General features: G+C 38.7%; 1 protein-coding gene across 6 annotated transcripts in view; it reads left to right on the forward strand.

Moving 5' to 3' along the window:
- TNRC6B (trinucleotide repeat containing adaptor 6B) overlaps positions 1-20,324 on the forward strand; it is a 132,225-nt gene that overhangs the window by 84,448 nt on the left and 27,453 nt on the right. For 4 of the 6 annotated variants that reach the window (XM_021552718.3, XM_021552720.3, XM_021552719.3 and 1 more), the window contains 8 exons: positions 296-640; positions 3,957-6,284; positions 7,556-7,714; positions 10,830-11,008; positions 12,214-12,288; positions 13,575-13,620; positions 18,186-18,334; positions 19,489-19,659. In XM_021552718.3, the coding sequence (XP_021408393.1) occupies positions 296-640; positions 3,957-6,284; positions 7,556-7,714; positions 10,830-11,008; positions 12,214-12,288; positions 13,575-13,620; positions 18,186-18,334; positions 19,489-19,659 (3,452 nt within the window). The remainder of the gene's footprint in view (positions 1-295; positions 641-3,956; positions 6,285-7,555; positions 7,715-10,829; positions 11,009-12,213; positions 12,289-13,574; positions 13,621-18,185; positions 18,335-19,488; positions 19,660-20,324) is intronic. The other 2 variants (XM_021552726.3, XM_021552727.3) reach the window with 2 other exon arrangements.

A 20,324-nucleotide genomic window follows, 5' to 3' on the forward strand; every position in this document is an offset into this window, starting at 1 on the left:
GTCACTGTCTAGGGTATATTCTTTGCCAGCTTTACATATGCAAGAAATTTTGGACTTAGAGCAAAATTGATGAATGTGGTGTTTCACCGTAGACGACAGAGTTGCACATGGAAGCAAAAGGTCTGCTGCTATTGTTTTTTCCTGCTTCTTTAAATTGTTTTTGGTTGTTGAGAAGATAGAAGCTGCACAGTATTTCAGAGATAAAATAATGAAAGCAAAGAGTCACAATGAGTTCTTGTAGCTAGCACAGGTTTAAGTGGAAAAACTTCTGATTTTCATCCTTCCTGTTTTTCAGTGCCCGAAGTGACGAAACCAAGTTTAAGCCAACCAGTGGCTGCCAGCCCAATTGGCAACTCTCCATCGCCACCAGTCAATGGTGGCAACAATGCCAAAAGGGTGGCAGTGCCGAACGGACAACCGCCAAGCGCCGCCCGCTACATGCCTCGGGAGGTGCCGCCGCGATTCCGTTGCCAGCAGGACCACAAAGTGTTACTGAAACGTGGGCAGCCCCCTCCGCCATCCTGCATGCTCCTTGGGGGTGGAGCAGGGCCTCCCTCCCCAGCAGCACCAGGAGCAAACCCCAACAACGCACAACCAGTGACAGGAGCACTGCTGCAGAGCGACAGTGGGACTGCAACAGGCAAGTGATGATACTAAATAATATTAAAGGAAGGTGTTAGCGCATGGCAGAAAAGAGATGCCTGAAATTGTAAGCCTGCAATTATATAAAAAAACTCAGGTTGCTTTTGGGAGCCAGTGTCCAGTGTCCAGGCTTCTGTTGGCAGTACTGAATAGCATTTTTACTACTAGATGAATGAGAGGTTTAATTTTTTTCAAGTATATTTTGAATGGTTTTAATTGGTTGCTGAAATGTTCTGCAGCAAGGTAAACACAAAGTGTAAATAAATAGCATTTTATGGTTGTCTCTGACTAGCTCTTAATGGCTCCTCAGGTTTCTTTGACATGAATTTCCTGTCTTGTCACATTTTTGTATCATCTCGTAAAACAGACATGTAGATGCCAAGTCTGCAAAGGGCAGGTGTCTGTCACGTCTTCTCTGGATGAAACAGAAGGACGACCTATTGTTCTTCACTTCTGTTTTTTTGATAGTAATCTTACTTTTTGTACTTAGATAAGCCTTTTTGTACAAGTGGTGACTGTTCTTACTTTTCCATTCATTTTGCATTCCAGAAGATAAACTGATTTTAGGGTTGTTTGGTGAGCATGGGGAAGTTATAGCTGCTCCTGAATTTTTTTGACCCTTGGTGAATTGCAGTAGCTGTAATATTTCTTCTTTAATTATAATAGTAAAACAAACAAAATTCCGCTCAAAATATCTGCCCTCTAAAGAAAGACTTAGGTCACCTGTCACCTGTAAAGGACAGCTTCAATTTTAACAATAAGTTAATGTTAAAACATTAAATTTAATGCTAGCAATGTTAAAATATTAAATACTTGAAATTCAAGAAGAAGAAAATAACAATACGAGTATGTCTGAGTTTTCTTTGGAAATCATCAATGGGATTATGATTTTTTTACCATCGTGGAAATCAAAATTTTTTTAGGTCTCTATAGTTTGGAATTAAAAACAAAAGTGACTTGTATAGAATGAAGTGAGCTAAATGGGATGTCTGCCCTTATTAAATAGGATTCTAGGAAAATTAATGATTCCATTTGTTTTGTGGCTTCAGTACTTGAATTCATTTGTAGCAAATTCCTGTTTGACACAGAGTATTTATCTTGTCTTTGATAATAGCTGTGTAATAAAGAAGGTGAATGTCAAACTACAATGGCAAAAACAGATGTTTGGAGATAACTTATTTTGATAAAATACCTGAAACAAAGCATGCACTGAAGTCTATGGTTCCTATATAAAATCGTTAGTGGTACTCGTATGCCTTCACAGTTACTGTAGTAGACTGACTAAGGAAAATTTGTGTTAGTGAAGCATTCTAAAAGTTTTCAAAACTTCTCATGAGCAACATTTTTTTGCTGTTGGACGTACTATATGAGGACCATTTTGAAATATTTTGAAAGGCTCCTTAAATTGTATGTATTTATTTGATACTTAATATTTGTTTTTCTGAGGTTGAAATTTGGTATTATGCATTCTCATTTCTACACTTCATATAACGGTGCATTAACAATTAAAAAGTTACATGGCTGTGTTAGCCAGTGGTTAATTGCATTATCATGATGTAAATCCAGGAGTGCCAGGAAAGATATAGGTCCTTGAGACCTGCCTCAGCCTATCCATTTTTCTGCACCACAACAAGTTAATTGGGCTGGGGATCTGACGCGTATTAAAATTAAATCAGGTTGGTTTTTAAAGCTGATTTCAGTCGGCTTTTACCCATTGACCCAGCTGAATATCAGTGAGAAAATAGATGCTAGCATGTGAGAGTGTAGGTGTGCCAGAGGAGTGGGAATGAGCAGGTGAACAAGAGAGACACTGGGACTGTCTCAGGTGCTCCATCAAAGTGCTTTTGAAAGCGTAGTGTTATCTGCCTCGTACATAGTTTATCCCACCTCACATCTGGCTGTTGACAAACAGAACTTTAGTTTTGGCCCAGTTTGCACTGATACTGTGGTTAAATTCATGCCACATGAAAGAAAACAAAAGCAGGTTTCCCACTGGGGAAGATCATGCAGCCTCCCTACTTGCTCACATTCTTATATTCACCAGATGATCATAGGTGGTGTTGGTGAGGATTTAATATTAAAAGTCAACACATAATCCTTCTTCACATTGACCTTTTTCTACCAGGATTGAAATCCTTCTAGCAAAACTAGTGTCCTGAAAGATGACACCAAGTATACTATTGTTTCATACCAATGCAGAGGTATTGATGGGGAGATGATGGGTGTTCTATGTAATTCTTCCAATACTAATGACAATTCAGGACATACAAGACAGTTTTGGATAAAAAGGTGTAAATTTTATTGGTGAAAGTCTTTCAATAGTTATGATTATTGCCATTGTCAGAAACAGCAAGGGAAGGCTGGTTTCATAAAGCAATCCATTAAATTGTGTCCTAGCATGCGATATGTGAGCAAGCAGCCCACCCAGTCTTAATACTTTTAGAACGTCTTCAGAGATATTAAATGTTCTGTTAAGGTCACTGATTTGAAGATCTTGCTAAGTTCAGAGCTGCCTATGGCTGAACCATTCGTTGACTGACCCATTTCTAATTTCAAAACCTTGCAACCTTGCAGTCTTTTGAGCTTGTCTTTGTCCTCTTTAAGTTCTTCCTGTGATCTGTGTAATCAAAGTTTTTTAATTGGAAGGAAAAAAAAAAGGGTGACTCTGTGCTAAAAAGATAGACGGATAAAAATATCAGTGGAGTCATACTTCCTTGCTATTGTTCAGTTTGCATTTGAGGTTAAAGCAACAGAAGGAACATAATGTACTTGGGAACTGCTTGATCTTTTGGGTCTTGGTGGGTGGGGCTTAGTGGTTGAAGACAAATTACTGTTCATCAATATTCAAAGCTTACAAGGGAGTTTTAACCACTGCTGTAAGGTCTGGATCCTCATTGGTGGCGCTCAGTGAAGGGGAATCCGGAAGGCATTCATTGGATGTTCATTGTTTAAGCTAATGAACTGGAAGCCTCAGACAGGCACTGGAAGCTGATCTTATCCTCTATTGAAAGTATTAGCAACCAGAAATTGTGATCTTTACTTTGGAATATATAGCATTCAGTCTGGGAGGGGAGTTACCCAGTTTTTTAAGCTGTTTGCCTTATTTTCATGGAAGCTGTCATATGAGCTAGTACTGGGAGTAACAGTATATATTTACTTAGGAATGCTGCTGCAGCTGTTACTATGGAGTTGATGCTCTGCAAAATAAGTGGAATAACTGATGTCAAAAATCTGATGTTCTATGCTTGTACATAATATGGATTACTAATGACCTTTTTGGGTGTATTGTTTTTGGGTTTTTTGTTTTCTTTTAGATTCAGCAATTGGAGGTGCTGCTGCTTCAAATTATGCAAATTCCACTTGGGGTCCTGGAGCCTCCTCCAACAGCGGCACCAACGCCAACCCAACTCACATCTGGGACAAGGTGATTGTAGACGGGTCTGACATGGAAGAGTGGCCTTGTATTGCCAGCAAAGATGCTGAGTCTTCTTCCGAAAACACCACCGATAACAACAGTGCCTCGAACCCTGGCTTGGAGAAGAACGCTCTGCCAGGAAGCACCACTAGTAACAAAGGAAAAGGAAGCCAGTGCCAGTCTGGAAGCGCTGGAAACGAATGTAATCTTGGGGCCTGGAAATCTGATCCCAAGGCTAAATCTGTTCAATCTTCCAATCCTGCTGCCGAGAATAACAATGGACTAGGTAATTGGAGGAACTTGAGTGGACAAGACAGAATCAGTCCCGGTTCTGGTTTCAGCAACTTTAACCCAAATAGCAACCCATCTGCTTGGCCAGCACTGGTTCAAGAGGGCAATTCTAGGAAAGGAACTCCGGAATCTGATAGTGGTAGCTCCAATGCACAGATTAGCACAGTAGGTCAGACCTCTAGGGAACAGCAGTCAAAGATGGAAAATGCGGGTGTTAACTTTGTCTCTGGCAGAGAACAGGCTCAAATTCATAACACTGATGGACCAAAAAATGGAAACACTAACTCCTTGAACTTAAGTTCACCAAACCCTACGGAGAATAAGGGAATGCCCTTTGAAATGGGCTTGGGGAACCCTTCCAGGAGCACTGACACCCCTTCTCAAAGCACTGGAGAAAGAAAGACTGGGAGTGTTGGATCTTGGGGTACAGCTAGGGGGTCTTCTGGAACTGAAACAGTCTCTGGGCAGAGCAATTCTGGAAACCATGGGAACAATGGAAAGGATAGAGAGGACTCCTGGAAAGGAGTTTCTCTTCAAAAATCTAATGGGTCAAGAAGTGATTCCTGGGATAACAATAACCGGTCTACGGGTGGTGGGTCTTGGAACTTTGGCCCTCAGCATGCAAATGAAAGCAAATGGGGTGAAGGGAACAAATTAACATCTGGGGTCTCTCAGGGAGAATGGAAACAGCTGTCTGGGTCTGATGAACTGAAGATTGGAGAGTGGAGTGGTCCAAACCAACCAAATTCTAGCACTGGAGCATGGGACAATCAAAAAGGCCACCCTCTTCCTGAAAACCAAGGCAATTCCCAGGCTCCCTGTTGGGGAAGATCTTCCAGCTCTGCGGGAAGTGAGGTTGGAGGTCAAAGCACTGGAAGCAACCACAAAGCAGGAAGTAGTGACAGTCACAATTCTGGACGCCGATCATACAGGCCTACGCATCCTGATTGCCAGGCAGTCCTGCAGACTTTGCTGAGCAGGACTGACTTGGACCCCCGAGTGCTTTCAAACACCGGCTGGGGCCAGACTCAAATTAAGCAAGATACCGTGTGGGATATTGAAGAGATGCCACGACCCGAGGGGAAGTCTGATAAAGGAACTGAGGGGTGGGAGAGCTCTGCCACACAGACAAAGAACTCAGGGGGCTGGGGCGATGTATCCAGCCAAAGCAATCAAAACAAGTCTGGATGGGGTGAGCTCTCAACCCCAACGGAGTGGAAGGACCCCAAAAATACTGGAGGATGGAATGACTATAAGAACTCCAATTCTTCTAACTGGGGAGGAGGAAGGCAAGAAGAAAAATCATCTTCCTCTTGGAATGACAGCTCTAGTAAGGATCAGGGGTGGGGTGGACGGCAAAATAATCAAGGATGGTCTTCTGGAAAGAACGGTTGGGGAGAGGAAGTTGACCAAACAAAAAACAGTAACTGGGAAAGTGCAGGAAACAAGCCAGTGTCTGGTTGGGGTGAAGGTGGGCAGAATGAGATTGGAACTTGGGGTAACGGTGCAAATACAAGCTCTGCTTCAAAGGGTGGATGGGATGATTGTAAAAGAACTTCAACATGGAACGAGACGGGTCGACAGCCCAACTCCTGGAACAAGCAGCAGCAACAGCACCAGCAGCAACAGCAGGAGTCTTCTGGTTCCTGGGGTCCACCGCCCCAAACTCCAAGTAATGGGCGACCTCCAAACCCAAACTGGAACAATGGACCACAGCCAGCTGCCCCCAAAGAGGAGGAGCCTAGTGGCTGGGAAGAACCTTCTCCACAGTCAATCAGTCGAAAAATGGATATTGATGATGGCACTTCAGCATGGGGAGATCCTAGCAGTTATAACTACAAGAATGTGAATCTGTGGGACAAGAACTCTCAAGGAGGACAGGCCCCACGGGAGCAGAGCCTGCCTACTCCGATGACTAGCAAATCACAAGCATCAGGTACTAGTCTTGTTCCTTTCTTCAGCAAGCTCCTATATTTGATTGTAACCTTAATGCATAAGAGAGATGCTTGTAGCCACCAATTCTCAATTGTTTTATTCTATAAAGAAAACCAAATACTTACTTGAATATTTGATTCTGTATTTAAAGTGTCTTTAAAATTTTAATTGATTAGTCTTCTGCTTGTTATGCTCCAATAACTGTGATCTGAATACTGGTCATCTTGCCAGGAAAAGAAATGTTTGTTAGCTGACAAATATGCATATTTAATTTGAGCTCTGAAGAAGAGGTTGAATTTCAGAATCAAAAATCTTTAAGACTGAGTCCAGCCATTAACTTAATATGCCAAACACTGCTCAGTCCATGACTAAACCATGTTCCTTCAGTGCAAAATCTGCAGGTCTTATAAATACCTCCAGACATGGTGACTCAACCACTTCCCTGGGCAGCCTGTTCCAGTATTGGACAATGGTTTTGATGAAAAGTTTTTCCTAATATCCATTTGCAACCTGCCCTGGTGCAACTTCAGGCCATTTCCTCTTGTCTCATTTCTTATTACTTGGGAAAAGAGACTCCCCCCAGCGTGGCTACAGCCTGCTTTCATGTATTTGTAGAGAGCAGTAAGGTTTCTCCTGAGCTTCCCTTTTTCTGGACTAAACAGCATTTTTAATATTTAATTATTAGAGAAATGGGGAGAAAATCTTTACTTACCTTTAGTCAAAAACATTTTGCTCTGAAACACTCAGTTAACACTTGAGATTTAGTACATCTGTGACAGTTTTTTTACTCAAGTTTGCTTTGCTGTATGATAATACTTGGAGAAATATTTTCTTCTTTGGAATAAGGACAAGAAAAAGTGACATAGCCTGGAAATGTATTATGTAATCTTTTCCTCTGACTCAAAGACACTTTAAAGAATTCTACCTTGATTTAATATGTCCTATATTCAGTATATAAAACCTTAAGTTAGATGCTTGTAATTAGTCATAGAAGTTTGCAGACAGGAGGACGGTATTCTATGTGGGGTTCATGTTTAATCTGGGAAAAGAGTATTACTCATCATAGCATTCTCTTCCTTTTCATCCCTGGAGGTCAGTGCCCACTCTAAATTAGTTGTGAATGATTGTCAATTCTGTTGCACCCACACTGCTGAGAACCTCAAGTTCTCAACAAGAAGAACGAAGCAGTAAATTAATGACGCGGTGCTGCGCTGCGGTAAACATTGCATTGCCTAAATGGTCTGTAATGAAACCTCTTTCTCCTTTGTGCAGTCTGGAGCAAAAGCACTCCACCTGCTCCAGATAATGGTACGTCCGCCTGGGGTGAGCCAAATGAAACCAGTCCCGGGTGGGGTGAAGTAGATGATACAGGAGCATCGACTACAGGCTGGGGTAATGCACCTTCCAACGCCCCGAATGCCATGAAATCTAGTGAGTATAGGCCAGATACCAGTTTCTTTGTAATTGCCTTGGAGATTTTTGTGTTTGACCTTTTGACATAGGTCACCTGTGGAGGAATTGTTATTGGAGACCTAAAAGCAGTGTTGAATGTTTTTATAGGATTTTGGTGAATGAGCATTAAGTGTTTGTAAATGACTGAGACTTTGTCTTTTAAGGTAGTAAAAAATTTCCTATCTAAGCAATTAAATGAGCAGCTCTGATTCTGGAAATTCAGGAAATACATATTTTTCTCTTTTTCTCTGGCTGCCTACTTGTTACATGATAAGTCACCTTTTCTGATCATATAAGGAAAAGGCATGCACAGTACTGACAAATTTCACTGTGGAGGCCATTATATCATTATCTGTGCTTTGATAATGCAGCTTGTCTTTGAATGGATTTTTTAAAATTGTATAAGTGAGAAATACTGTCACTCTTAAGAACTGCACTTTGTAGTAGACACTAAATGTCTTCTGCAGTGTCTTTCATGAATGAGATGTTTAAATATTTTAAAAAATTACTTCAAAGTTAAAATTTTGCTCTGTTAAGAGTTTTTGTGGGTATTATTCTTGATGATATAATTTGTTTGCATAATTTTTATTTCACTCTTTTTAAGGAAAAAACAACAAATAAAAGCAATGTTATTGCCAGAATCAGTAATATTTGGATGTGAAGTTTCCTGTAGGAACTACTGATGATGCACAAGCATTGCTGAACTTGACTTGATTGATGCCCACTGTAAAATTGTTTCCAGCCCAGAAGTTGCTTTTGCAACATGTAATTGTTTGAAATGAAGTGCTGTGTAGATAGTTTGCTGTTGGGTCATTCTCCCTTCCTCCCATCCCAATTAAATAATTTGGCCATTTCTGAAACAAAAAAGCTTTGCTTCCTTAGTGTTGTTGTTACAGGAGGCTTTCATGGATGTCAGGCTTCCCATGCCTGCCCCACAGACTTGGCATTTTGAGGATGCTAAGCTGATTTTAGATGGCTATCTTCTTTTATCTATAAAAAGATACCTAAGTATGACCAAAATAAGAACTTCTGAAACTTATCCATCGAAAATTCTCTTGATTGGTTAATGTTTAACAGAGTCTTTAAAGACTATACATGGTCACTCGCTTACCATGACTGGTCTGTATGTGTGCCATAACCAAAGAACAGCAACCTACATGCACTGTTCTGTATGTGAGCTGTCCCCAGATCTAGAGCAAAATCTAGAGACAGGATACAGACTAGCTGTGATCAGAAAAGGGAAAAAATCAGTTTGGAGCCAAAAAAGGAAGCACAGATCAGTATCCACCTGTTTAAAAAGGTACATTTACGTAGTTCTGGCAGCATTGCATAAGAATATTCTAGAGGAAATAGGAACAAACTCAGTTTTCTGTAACACTTATTTTTTTTATCCTGAAAACTTCATTTGTGTTCTGTAGCTCTTGGTATCTCCTTCCTCAACAAATGCAAAAAATTAAGCTGGTGTCATACAAACAAGTCATCTTTACATCACTGTCCAGATTCATATTCAAGAGTCCTAAAGGGCTGTCAGTGCAGAAAAATAATCTCTGGTCATGTAGTAGCATAGTATATATTTAAGCACTGTAACTAGAAATAAATGAAAGCTGCAGGGACTACCCAGTATATAATTTCCAGATTGTGTTCTTGACTCTTCAGTCATAATAGTTTAATGTAGCCTTTTCTGTGTAAGTAGCATGATTAAAGGGCCAAGAGGTAGACTTTTTGCACTTGGACCAGTATGTTTCATAAGCAGCCCTGAATTTTAATACCCAGTTGAACAGACTTTAAAAAGCTGTTTCCTCTGAAGTATCTGAGTGTTTATTTATGATGCATTTTAAGGTATCTCTTAAACTGCCATAAAATGCTGATGTACTTATTTTCATTATAGTCAAGGTAGAGATCCCCATGGTAGACCAATTGCAATTCCTGACTTTTTTAATATACAGACTTTCTGCTATGTATGCTAATATCCTTATTCCTGATTTCCATACTCAAACCCAAGACAAATAAAGGATTAATTATTACAAAGGATATAATGATGATAGTGGAAATCTTTTTTACAGTAGGTAAATACTAAATAGACAAATATGAGAATAAATGTGCAGAATGAAGAGTTGGAGCAGGAAGAACAGCTGGAGAGTGGATAGGATGAAGATTTAGGCTCTTGATGGCATGTCAGTAAAGGTTAGAATTCCAAGTTGCATGACATGCTAGAGAGTAACAGCAAGAAAAGAAGCCCACAGGGAAAAGTCTGAACTGATACAGTAAAGAGGTGGTAGCTTATTGATGTACTTAAACAGCTCTGCTAGTAATAAGTCTCTTTAGTAATATTGTTAGGAAAAGAATTTGTAGTAGAGAATGTTTTGGGTTATTTGGGGTTTTTTTTTGGTTGGGTTTTTTTGTGGTGTTGTTTTTTTTGTTTGTTTGTTTTTTGGGTTTTGGTTTTTTGTTGTTGTTGTTGGGTTTTTGGGGGTTTTTGTTTTGTTTTTGTGGTTTTGTTTGGTTGTGGTGTTTTTTGGGGTGTTTTTTTTGTTTGTTTGTTTTTTGCATTAAACTACTTTTGGTATTGTTTGTACCAGAGGACAATGTCAGGTCCTTGCTTTCAGAGTCTACTTAGTTGTTATTCCTAAAAGTTGTTTCAGGAATTTTGTGGAAGAGTGTAGGGCAAGGGGAGTATTAAGGTTTTGAAGTGAGAGAGGAAATAATTGATAAACCACCTGAACCAGAGTCTTCAGCATCTCTGGTTTTTTATGTGTGCTTTGAAGGCTTTCATTTGTATTCAAAAATAGTAGGTTGGCTTTTAAATGCAGCTGTACTGTATAAGAGGTCCCTATTGCTATTATATCTTTAAAGGTTTGACATTTATTTAAAATAGTTGCACAACATGACATGTGAACATGCCACCAAATCTCTTGGGTTTTGGAATTCGTGCACAAGTTTTTACAGCTGTTAAAGTGAAGACACGTTTTTGAATTTTTTTTTTTAGTTCCTTTGCGATTCTGATGATCTCAGCCAATGTTGCAGTGTCATGTCGCCAGCTGCATGGTATTGTAGACTGCTTTTGAGCTTTTTTTTTTTTTGTTTTTTTCTAAAGGTTCTAAATCTATGCAAGATGGCTGGGGAGAGAGTGATGGGCCAGTAACAGGAACACGTCATTCCAGCTGGGAAGAGGAGGAGGAGGGAGGAGTCTGGAACACAGCAGGCTCTCAGGGAAGCAGTTCCTCCCACAACTCAACAAGCTGGGGACAAGGAGGAAAGAAAACACAAATGAAGGTAAAAAGCTTGAATGGTTCATTACTACTGTGTTGTCTGAAAACAGTCTGACTGATATGTTAGAGCATTATGTAGTTACTTTTTAATAAGATTTTGCAGAGTTACAGCAAGGTGCCTCTTAAAGTAGTGTAAAAAAATGGGAGGTTTTTGGATTTGCTTTAATATATCACACCTGTTATGACTAATAAATCTTCCAGTAGGTGTCAGATTCTTTTGGTTTGTAAGCTGCACAGCCATTACTAAATGAAAATAAGTATCCCAAGGCTATTTCTCTTCTCTTTGCTGACACATCTTTGTTAGGCTGCTGCTGCTGTTCTTGCATACCCTGCTGAAGTTTGTGTTCCACAGTCCCTTTGGCACATGAGCTTCTTATTTCTAACAACTGTTGGATTATGTCTGACTTATGTTTGTTGTTGTTGACATTTGGCCTCAAACAGGAGCAGGAGCTTGGCTGTAGTCCTGAGTAAATTTCTTTTTAAGGTTTGTTTGCATTGACATTCTTCAGTACAGTAACACTTGTTATTGTATTAATATTAGAAGGACTGTGCTGTGTCTGCTTCTCATGTAGTAGGTACAGCAGACTCAAAAGGCAAGGCAGAGCAGTTTCTTCAGACATAGAAATACTACTGTGATATGTTAGGGAGTTTCACATTTTATGTTTTGCAGAAATTTTTCTCAGGGACATTTTTCTCACTTAAAGCTTTTTTTATGTGAACCACCAAAACAACTGGAAACTTTTCAATGTTGAACTGTGTTAATATTGGTGTTGGTGATCTCTAAATTACACTAAGGCCAAAGAGAGACCCTGTTCAGCACAGTGTCTGTGCAAGAGACACCATGCTAAAGGGAAGAAAGAGAGAAATCTGCCTCTGAATGCACTGGATTAAACAATGTATTAAACTGTAACAGAAGAAAAAATAAACAATGTTCACAAAGCTTTCCAGATTGCAGAATGAAACTGAAGGTGTGATAAACATTATACATAACAATGTTCAACCAGTTTGGAATACCTAACAGTAAGCAATTGTACAAGACACAGTGTTTGGTAAATGTTTCCAAACATGGAAATACTTAGAGTTGTTTTTTCAGGAGATTAATTTATCTGGTACCAAATTTCCATTTTAAATAGGCACATCTCAAAGATAAAGAAGAATTTAAGGAATCAAGAAGTTTCTTAAAAATATTTTTCTCCTTTTTTTTTTCAGTGCGCATTAAAAGGAGGAAATAGTGATTCATGGATGAACCCTTTATCCAAACAGTTTTCAAATATGGGCTTGCTAGTAAGTAAACTTTTTTTAAAGGAAGTGCAACTTTCTGAAAGATCTGTAAGCTTTAAATAAGTCAAAATATCAACTGTTTCACAGTTATTTGCATCTGCTATGCTGGGATGTTGATTATCATACGTGTAGTAGCTGTCTCAGAATGGCTTCTCAGAAAAACCCTAAATCTACTTTGATTCCTAAAGTTACTTTATAAGAGCTCCTGCTCTGAGGTTGCAGTTTCCTTACAAGTAATAGATTTGGGAGGAAGATGTTTGTTTTGTTATTTTGTTTGGTTTTGGGGCAGGAGGATTGTTTGTGTGGGGTGGGGTTTTTTTTTGTTGCTTTGGTTTTGGGCTTTTTAATTTTATTTTCATAACATGCTGTTTAGAGCACTCAAGATAGTCTCCTGCCTGTAGTGTCAGACATCTGTGATAAGTCCAGGGTATTCATTCTGAATCTCAGCTACCTATCAGAAAAGGAGATTTACAGCTCTGTGTCTGTCTTGGCTGAATTTACACTTGAACTACAGCAGTGTCTTTTTAGGAAAAATAAAGGGCTCATTATGAATCCATAAGTAAAGATTGTTTGGTAAGATGAATAAATAAATATCACATCATTTAGAAAAAGACAGAGTGTAGGGAAGTATTTTAAAAATAATTCTATATAATTTTTTTCAGTAACTTTTGACAAGCCAACTTGTAAAATAGTTTGCAGAATATTGTGCCAGTTGTCATCTTGTGAAGCAGGAATATTATGTAATACTGGCTAGCAGAAGATAATACAGAGTTTGTGTGAGAAGTCTAAGGCTGCACAAGCTGACACTGACATGCTTAGGATTAGTTTGCAATGTCTTTTGGCTCTCAAGTTCTAATTCAGTTTGCTGGACAGTAGATGCTTCTGAAAGCTATGGGAACATCCCAGACTGCTAGCTGAAGAATCCCATGGCAGTATATTTCAAGATTTGATGGCACAACAGTTCATGAGAATGAGCTATCATTTTGGCGACTATTTTCAGTGTTTTGTCACTCAACCACTGGAACATAAGGCCAGAGTTTCATTTATGGAGCAGCTCTCTGTCCATCTTCCTCCCTCATTGCCTTTGTGTGTCTGGTTTCACATGGGTAAACTTTACACGTGCAGCGTTAGGGGGTTGAGGCAAGGTGTGTCCAGGGTGATATCAGAAACCCTTGTGTTCAGTTTTAGTTTTAGCACAAGCATGCTCTTCCTATATTCCACCTTTCTGAAATATTTCTCAGCATTGAAGTCAGAACTGAATTGTGTTTTTTTTTTTTTCCCCCCCCCAGAGTCAAACTGACGACATTCCAGGCAGTAAGATGGACTTGTCTGTAGGTGCGTATATTTTAATTGCAATACATTTGAAATGTGAGATCGCTTGTAGTGTTTTTATGAGGATAACATGCTGTACTTCTGGAAGGGCTTGATTCTTAGTTTTAGCACTCCTCACAATACAAGGTTGGAGTAAAAAACATCTTCCATCTTGTCTGTAAGCTTTGACTCTGGTGTGCAAGATTGGGTTGTATACCTGTACATAGCAGAGCTGTAACTTGGGGTAGACTGTTTTAATCTTTTAAGGTTGTATTCATTGTTACCGTTTCAACAAAGTGAAAATCTTTTTCATTTGGTAGTAGAGTACTGTTTTCCCTCCTGCCAGTAGGACATCCCATTTATTGCAGCTTCCTGGAGGTGGTGTGAGGGGAAAAAATTACCTTCTATCATTGATTTCTTCAGTTGCATGCCTTATGTTATTACAAATTACTTTTCAGTAGAACTAGATTTTATGTTCTGGATAGCTTCACCACAATTGCTATGCAGCTTTAGCATCATGGCTGTGTGGTAACAAAGGAGAACTATGGTAGTCAAGACTTACTTGCATCTAATACCTGGTGTGGATTTGGTATTCTAATACAATCCAGACAGATGCAGTGTCTCTCAGCTTAGAATCCATTGCATTCTTAAATTTCTATCACATTTCATAAAGGATTCAGTTGTTCATTTTTCCCAAAATTGCTGTCTTCCTCTGAGGTAGTTAAAGATCTCAGTAAGAGATGAGAAGAATGTTTATTTATATGGTATGATGCAGTTTTCTGAAAGGTAACAATTTTTTGATTTCTCCAGTTTGGCCTCAAGCGTCCTCCCTAGAATTCAGGCTCTGTATCATGCTTCTCTAAAGAATTTCTAGATGGAGATCAATCACCATCACGGGTGTTCAGTTCTCACCTGCCTTCAGATGCTGCTGGTAAAAAACAGATCTAAGCATATACAAATGAAGAGGATTATGTTGCTTATAGTTCTCTTAGTTTCTTATCTCCAAGTTAAGGATATTTTGGAACTATTAAGGACCCTAAGACCATCAGAGCTTCTGAGGTGACTGCTGCTCAGAATATCCTGTGAAATGGTGCAGAAAGGCTGCATCTTTTACCTTGATATGTTGTGCTTCTTTAAATTTAGTGTGCCCATTAATGGTGGCATCCCTTGATCTTGGGTAGGGCCATTTATTATGGCTTGTATTCTGTTTCAAAGACTGAGAATGTAACAGATCTTCATAGATTTTTCTGTTACTTCTGTATTTAGCGGTTTTGCTCTTGTTGCTTTATGGCATTTGTTTGTGAAATGGCATTTGGAAAGCTATAAGCTATTTTGATCAGCTCAGGTCTACTTCTAAACTTTAAAAGTTGGACTTAATGAGGTAGGCTTGTTCTTCAATTGGTTTTCATTGAAGATTACAACATAGCATGTTTTGCTGACAGATAACTGCCAGTATGATGTTTGCCTAGTTTATGGATAAATGCACAGAGGTAAATTTGCTTAGAGACCACGTATGTCAAATAAAACTTTGGCTTTGGTATGTTTGGAGCACCTTGGCTCTGAGCATCATGCATTGTCAGTAATTCTTACTACATTGGTCTCAGTCTCCTTGTTTCAAAAGTGTGTTCCCTTTATTTCAAGTGCTAGAGTAATACTTCTATTTACTGACCAAGATAGAAAAGAGATGGATCAATAACATGTCTGAGGCAGATGTACTTCTTTTCTTCTTTTGTCAAATCTCTTTAATGGATAGCTTGTCTACTTTGAAAGTAGGATACAACTTTTCTTTTCCCCATTGAAATAGCTCCTATTCTGTAATTCTGAGATATAAAGCTTGCTACAGTAAAGTAGCTTGTCAGAACCACTTAATATTTTGTATTTTCTTTTCCCATTTTGACAGTTGCCTTTGTTTTTAAATACATTAGTTAAAACCTCTGCAGATCAGAGAATTCTCAAATCACCGTAAATACTGAGAAATTAATTAAAAATTTATCTTTCTAAATTACATTACAAATGTAATTTGTGCAGCTGGTTATTGTTAATATGTTACAAAGCTGTAACTTATGTAGCATTCAGATGAAACACTTCAATATCTAAGTGCATGTTGTTGCTCAGTAGGCTTGGATGATGTAAATTTATGCTAAAGGTATAAGATCAGTATCTTCAAAATGTTTTTGTTGTTAAGCAGAAGATGTTTCAAATGGCTTTCTCCATTTGGGTTACCCCACTGGGTGTGTATCTATTTTCACCATGTTGAGTCTCTTTTTGGCAAATGTTTGGGGTAGCTTTGCTCAGCGGCAGTTTGTATCTTCTACTTTCCAGTGCAGGATCGTATTAGATAATTCTGCATTGAATTCAGATTTATTTTTCTTCTTTTTCTTTAAGCTCTGTGCATGTGATGGCGAAGATGTACTTACTAGAAGTTTTTTCCCACCCTAGGGAGTGAGCATCATCTTCCAAGTCCTTGTTTGATTTTGCATTTTTCACAGTGTTTTTTTCAACTCTTAATACTGGGAAAAATCCAAGAAATGATAGGGTCTTTTTTTATGAAGATGGAATAACTTTTAACTGGTTCTATGTTTCTGCATGTAGAGAATTCAGGGGTTCATATTTATTCATACACAAGTGCTTTTGCCTACTGTAGAGGGTAATTCAAACTTTTCACATTTTGTCAGTTGCCATATACTACATAAGGTAAGGCTATTCTTTAGCCCCCTCCATTATTTTTTGCTTTAGTTGACAAGTTCAAAAGACAAGACTCACACAACATGTTTCAAAGTTGCATTAGAATTTTCTATGAATGGGATAAAGGAATGCAATCATTTCTCTGTAAGGCCTTGTTTATACTGAAGTTTAAGCAGCTGCCTCAGCACTAAGTGACATGCAAATCTGTGCTTCAAGCCTTCAGAGGTGCTCTTTTAATGCTCTGTGTATTTTACAAGGCATCATTCAGTAATGTTTGAGGACCTGATTGGATCATCAGGATAACCAAGAGATGCAAGGGTGTTTCTGTGGCTTAGTCATCTTGTGTTGGCATTGACCCAGTTTCATTTCAGACAGTGATGCAACTGTGCCTCGCTTTCAGTTTCTTTTCAAGCAACTGATGGCCAGGGCTTCCTGTGTGGAATTTAAGCACATCAGCCTTTTAGTAGCACATTGCTGGCATTGTGTGCAGTGGTGTGATGTAGATATTGACAGCACTGAGCTGTTAGTGACACTTTGTGAGTGCTTTTGCAAAGCCAGTTGTAGCTTTCAGGATATGTTAGAAAAGGAATCAGAAATCCACAAGCTCATCCAGGTCAGTATGACTCCAGTTACAAACTAAGATATGTAGGTGAGTTGTCAGTTGTCTTGTGATAAATGATGTTGAAGGCATCTGAGAGGATGAGGCTGCATCAGCTTTGAAAGCTGTGCGGTTAAAAAAAACCCCACACAATTAGTGGTCAGTTTCTTAGCTTCTTGGCACTAGCATTGCTGTGAATATTAATAGATTGGGATTGGACATTAGGAAGAGATGCTGGATTTGAGAAGCTTTTTTGAAGAATGCTGTCTTGAAGGTTAAAGCGATTAGCTGTCTGCTCTGATAAAGGTTTAGTGTTTTGTCAATGGTAGGGTAGATTATCTATCACCAATTTCCTTTGGAAAGTCACACATTTTCTTGTTAAGTGTGCTGACATGTTTTTAAAATGATTCTTGGAAAAACCATCTGTGCTACTAACTGAACAGTATTCTCTAAAACTAAAAATACCAGTAAAGCTCATTTCTATCACATCCGTATTTTAAAACAAACATGTTTTCCATCTACTTCAACATAGCAATATGCATCTGATAGCTTACAGGTGTCACATCTGACCAAAAAGATTGTTCCTTGGCAACAGTTCGGTGTGTAAGGTGGAAAACTTCTTCCAGTCAGCTCTTTGGCTGTTGATAAAGCTTTTGGAGAAAGTCAATGTCTTATTCACCGTGTATGTTCGATTTGGTCCAGGTTGCTGACTAAACAATAGCAGGAGACTTTAGAGGCTGATTGAAAAGTGTCTGTTACTGGTTGTGTTATTGTGTACAGGCTGAGGGACATTGGTTCTCTCTCTGAAGTTACAGATTGTCTTGTGTTAAAGAATCAAGTTCATGTGACTGTAGGACAATCTTGACCAAATTGTGTGCATGTGATCAAATTTTTCAAATTATCTCAATTTCTCAATGTCAAACCCAGCAGAAGCTAAGCAGACTAAATGGAGAACTTAAATAGTGGTCTTTCTACATACTAAATCTCAGAAAATTACAGTGCACGTTTTGGGAGACATAGAGAATTAGGTATTAATTAATATAATTACTTGAAATGTTTATGTTTATATCTCTACATAAATTGTGATAAGTACTTAACATTAAACTCCATAAAGTAAATCGGCATGTTCAGTGTTAAATGAAACTTCCTACATTTATTTTTCAACACTTCTAATACCAGCTGTAGCTGTGCTAAATTATAAGACAGATGTAATTAGTACCCTGATCTTAAAGTTTATTTCTTTGGCTGTGAACCTGCTGTCTTGACACATGGTAGAGATTATTTGCATTCATTTCTTTTTTTGCAGGTGGTCTCCCAGATAAGAAGTTTGAGGTAGATAAACGAGCTGTGAATCTCGGGGATTTTAATGACATGATGAGAAAGGATCGATCTGGGTTCCGTCCACCTAATTCCAAAGACATGGGAACCACAGATAGTGGGCCTTATTTTGAGAAGGTGAGAGAAATATCTTTAGACCTTTATGTTCAAGATCCCAGTTTTTACCCTTGTTCTCCACAGGTGCTAAAAATTGAATAACCCTGAGTGGGCTCAGTAGTAAAAACTGTGGGGTGGTTTTGTGGTAGAAGGAATGTGTGTATAGAACAGATGTCAGGTGTGCGTAGACAAAATTGGTGAGAGCGAGGCTTTTTATTCTAGAATAGACTGGCTTTGATGTAGACAAATTCCTTTCTTTTTTCTTAGAAAGGTAAACTACTGGTAGCAATAAAATGTGTTACAGGTTTCATCATGATGAATCTTTTGGCTACTAGCTACAGTCATCTAATGTAAATAAAAACTGGTTGAGATATAAGTAAATCTAAGTACTCACAGTCTTCCAAATTTTTTTCTTCATTCATGTCTGGCATTTATTGGAAACACCCTTTCTAAATTCCACAACCCCTTTTGCTGTATGTCCGTGTACTGTAAGCTTCTGTACGACATCTGTTTCTCTGCGACATCTGTTGTATGTTATGACAGTGTTTCTTTCATATTCTTGCCTATTTTAAACAGAAGCTTTCACTGTTATTATCAAGTATTAATTGCTTCACATTATGAATGGGAGAGTGTCCAATAGATGCAGAATACTCTAGGGCTGTTTTGGGGTTTTTTTTAGATACAGTTTATCACATGTAGAATGGAAAACAAATTTGGTTTAAAAATTCTGAAGGCGTGTTAACTGTCTAGGAATTTTTTAACTCCTCCATTTTGGTATAACAAGCCGAAAAGCAGTTTTGTCAACTCCCTCTGGTGGCATAATTAATAAATACCATGAGCAAAGCTAATACGTTTCCTAACAAATTATGCCTGGTAGATGTGTGCTGACATTAGGAATTCATTCAAGATTTGTTTGCTTCTATAGTGGTAATAGCCACTATCAGAAACTAATTTCATGAGAATTTAAAACGTATTTTTAAAAATGAAACTTAAGAGTATCTCCTTGGACCAAAATCTTAATTGTCAAGTGATCGTTTGAATCAGAAGTTTTGTCCTTGTAATTGCTATTACAAATTAACTTTGCTTCTTCCTAATCACTCACATCCCTCTTTCTCTCCTCTTGCATTCTGTTGCTTCACTAACCAACTCCTGCTGTTGGCTAACTGCTGCTTCAGCTGACTTTGCCTTTCTCCAATCAAGATGGGTGCCTTGGGGATGAGGCTCCCTGCTCTCCCTTCTCCCCTTCTCCCAGCTACAAGCTGTCTCCCTCTGGTTCCACACTATCCAACGTCGGCCTTGGGGCAATCGGCTCAGGGCTCAGTCCCCAAAACTTCGCTGCTAGACAAGTAAGCAGGCCACCTTATAAGATTGTTGTAAGGCTGCAACCTGGGCTTAATCCTGGTTAGTTGGTTGCTTGCATTTGTTTTTCTGCTGAATAGATTAAGATTGTTAATGGTAATTTCAGCTGTCTCAGGCCATTGAGAATCAGTCCACTTTTGTTTCTAGCATCAGAACATACTCTGGTTTTGTTGGCCTCTTCTTAAATTGCAGTGCAACAGCAGGTGGATGTGCTTTTCAGAAGTCGTGAAGTTAGTTGTATCCATCATTCTAATTGCTGGCTTAAAACCCAGTTAGAGGCTGTTGATTTGCCTCATCAAACCCAACACTGAAGTTTTTCAGACTCCACTCAAAGACCTTGTATGTAGAAATGTGCCTGTAAAAAGTTGCAGTGATTTAGAATTGTGTGTGTTCCCTTCTCCCTTCCTCACGGTTCAAAGTAAGGATTGATTTAGTAGCTTTTAAAAATTCTTGAAGTAGCAATATTTTTATATGTAGGGAAATTATGGGGAAGAATTTAAGTGATTAACTGCAGTTTGAAAGAATTTCTGGCTATTATGTTCTGCATTATTCTAGAAGAAAATATTTTAGGAATACTAGGAAATGAAAGAATAAGTACCTAATTATTGCAGCTGGTCTAGTTTATGTAGTCATATGCCTAACATGATGGTGT

Source organism: Lonchura striata, chromosome 5 (genome assembly GCF_046129695.1).
Source record: "Lonchura striata isolate bLonStr1 chromosome 5, bLonStr1.mat, whole genome shotgun sequence".
NCBI classification, from domain to species: Eukaryota; Metazoa; Chordata; class Aves; order Passeriformes; family Estrildidae; genus Lonchura; species Lonchura striata.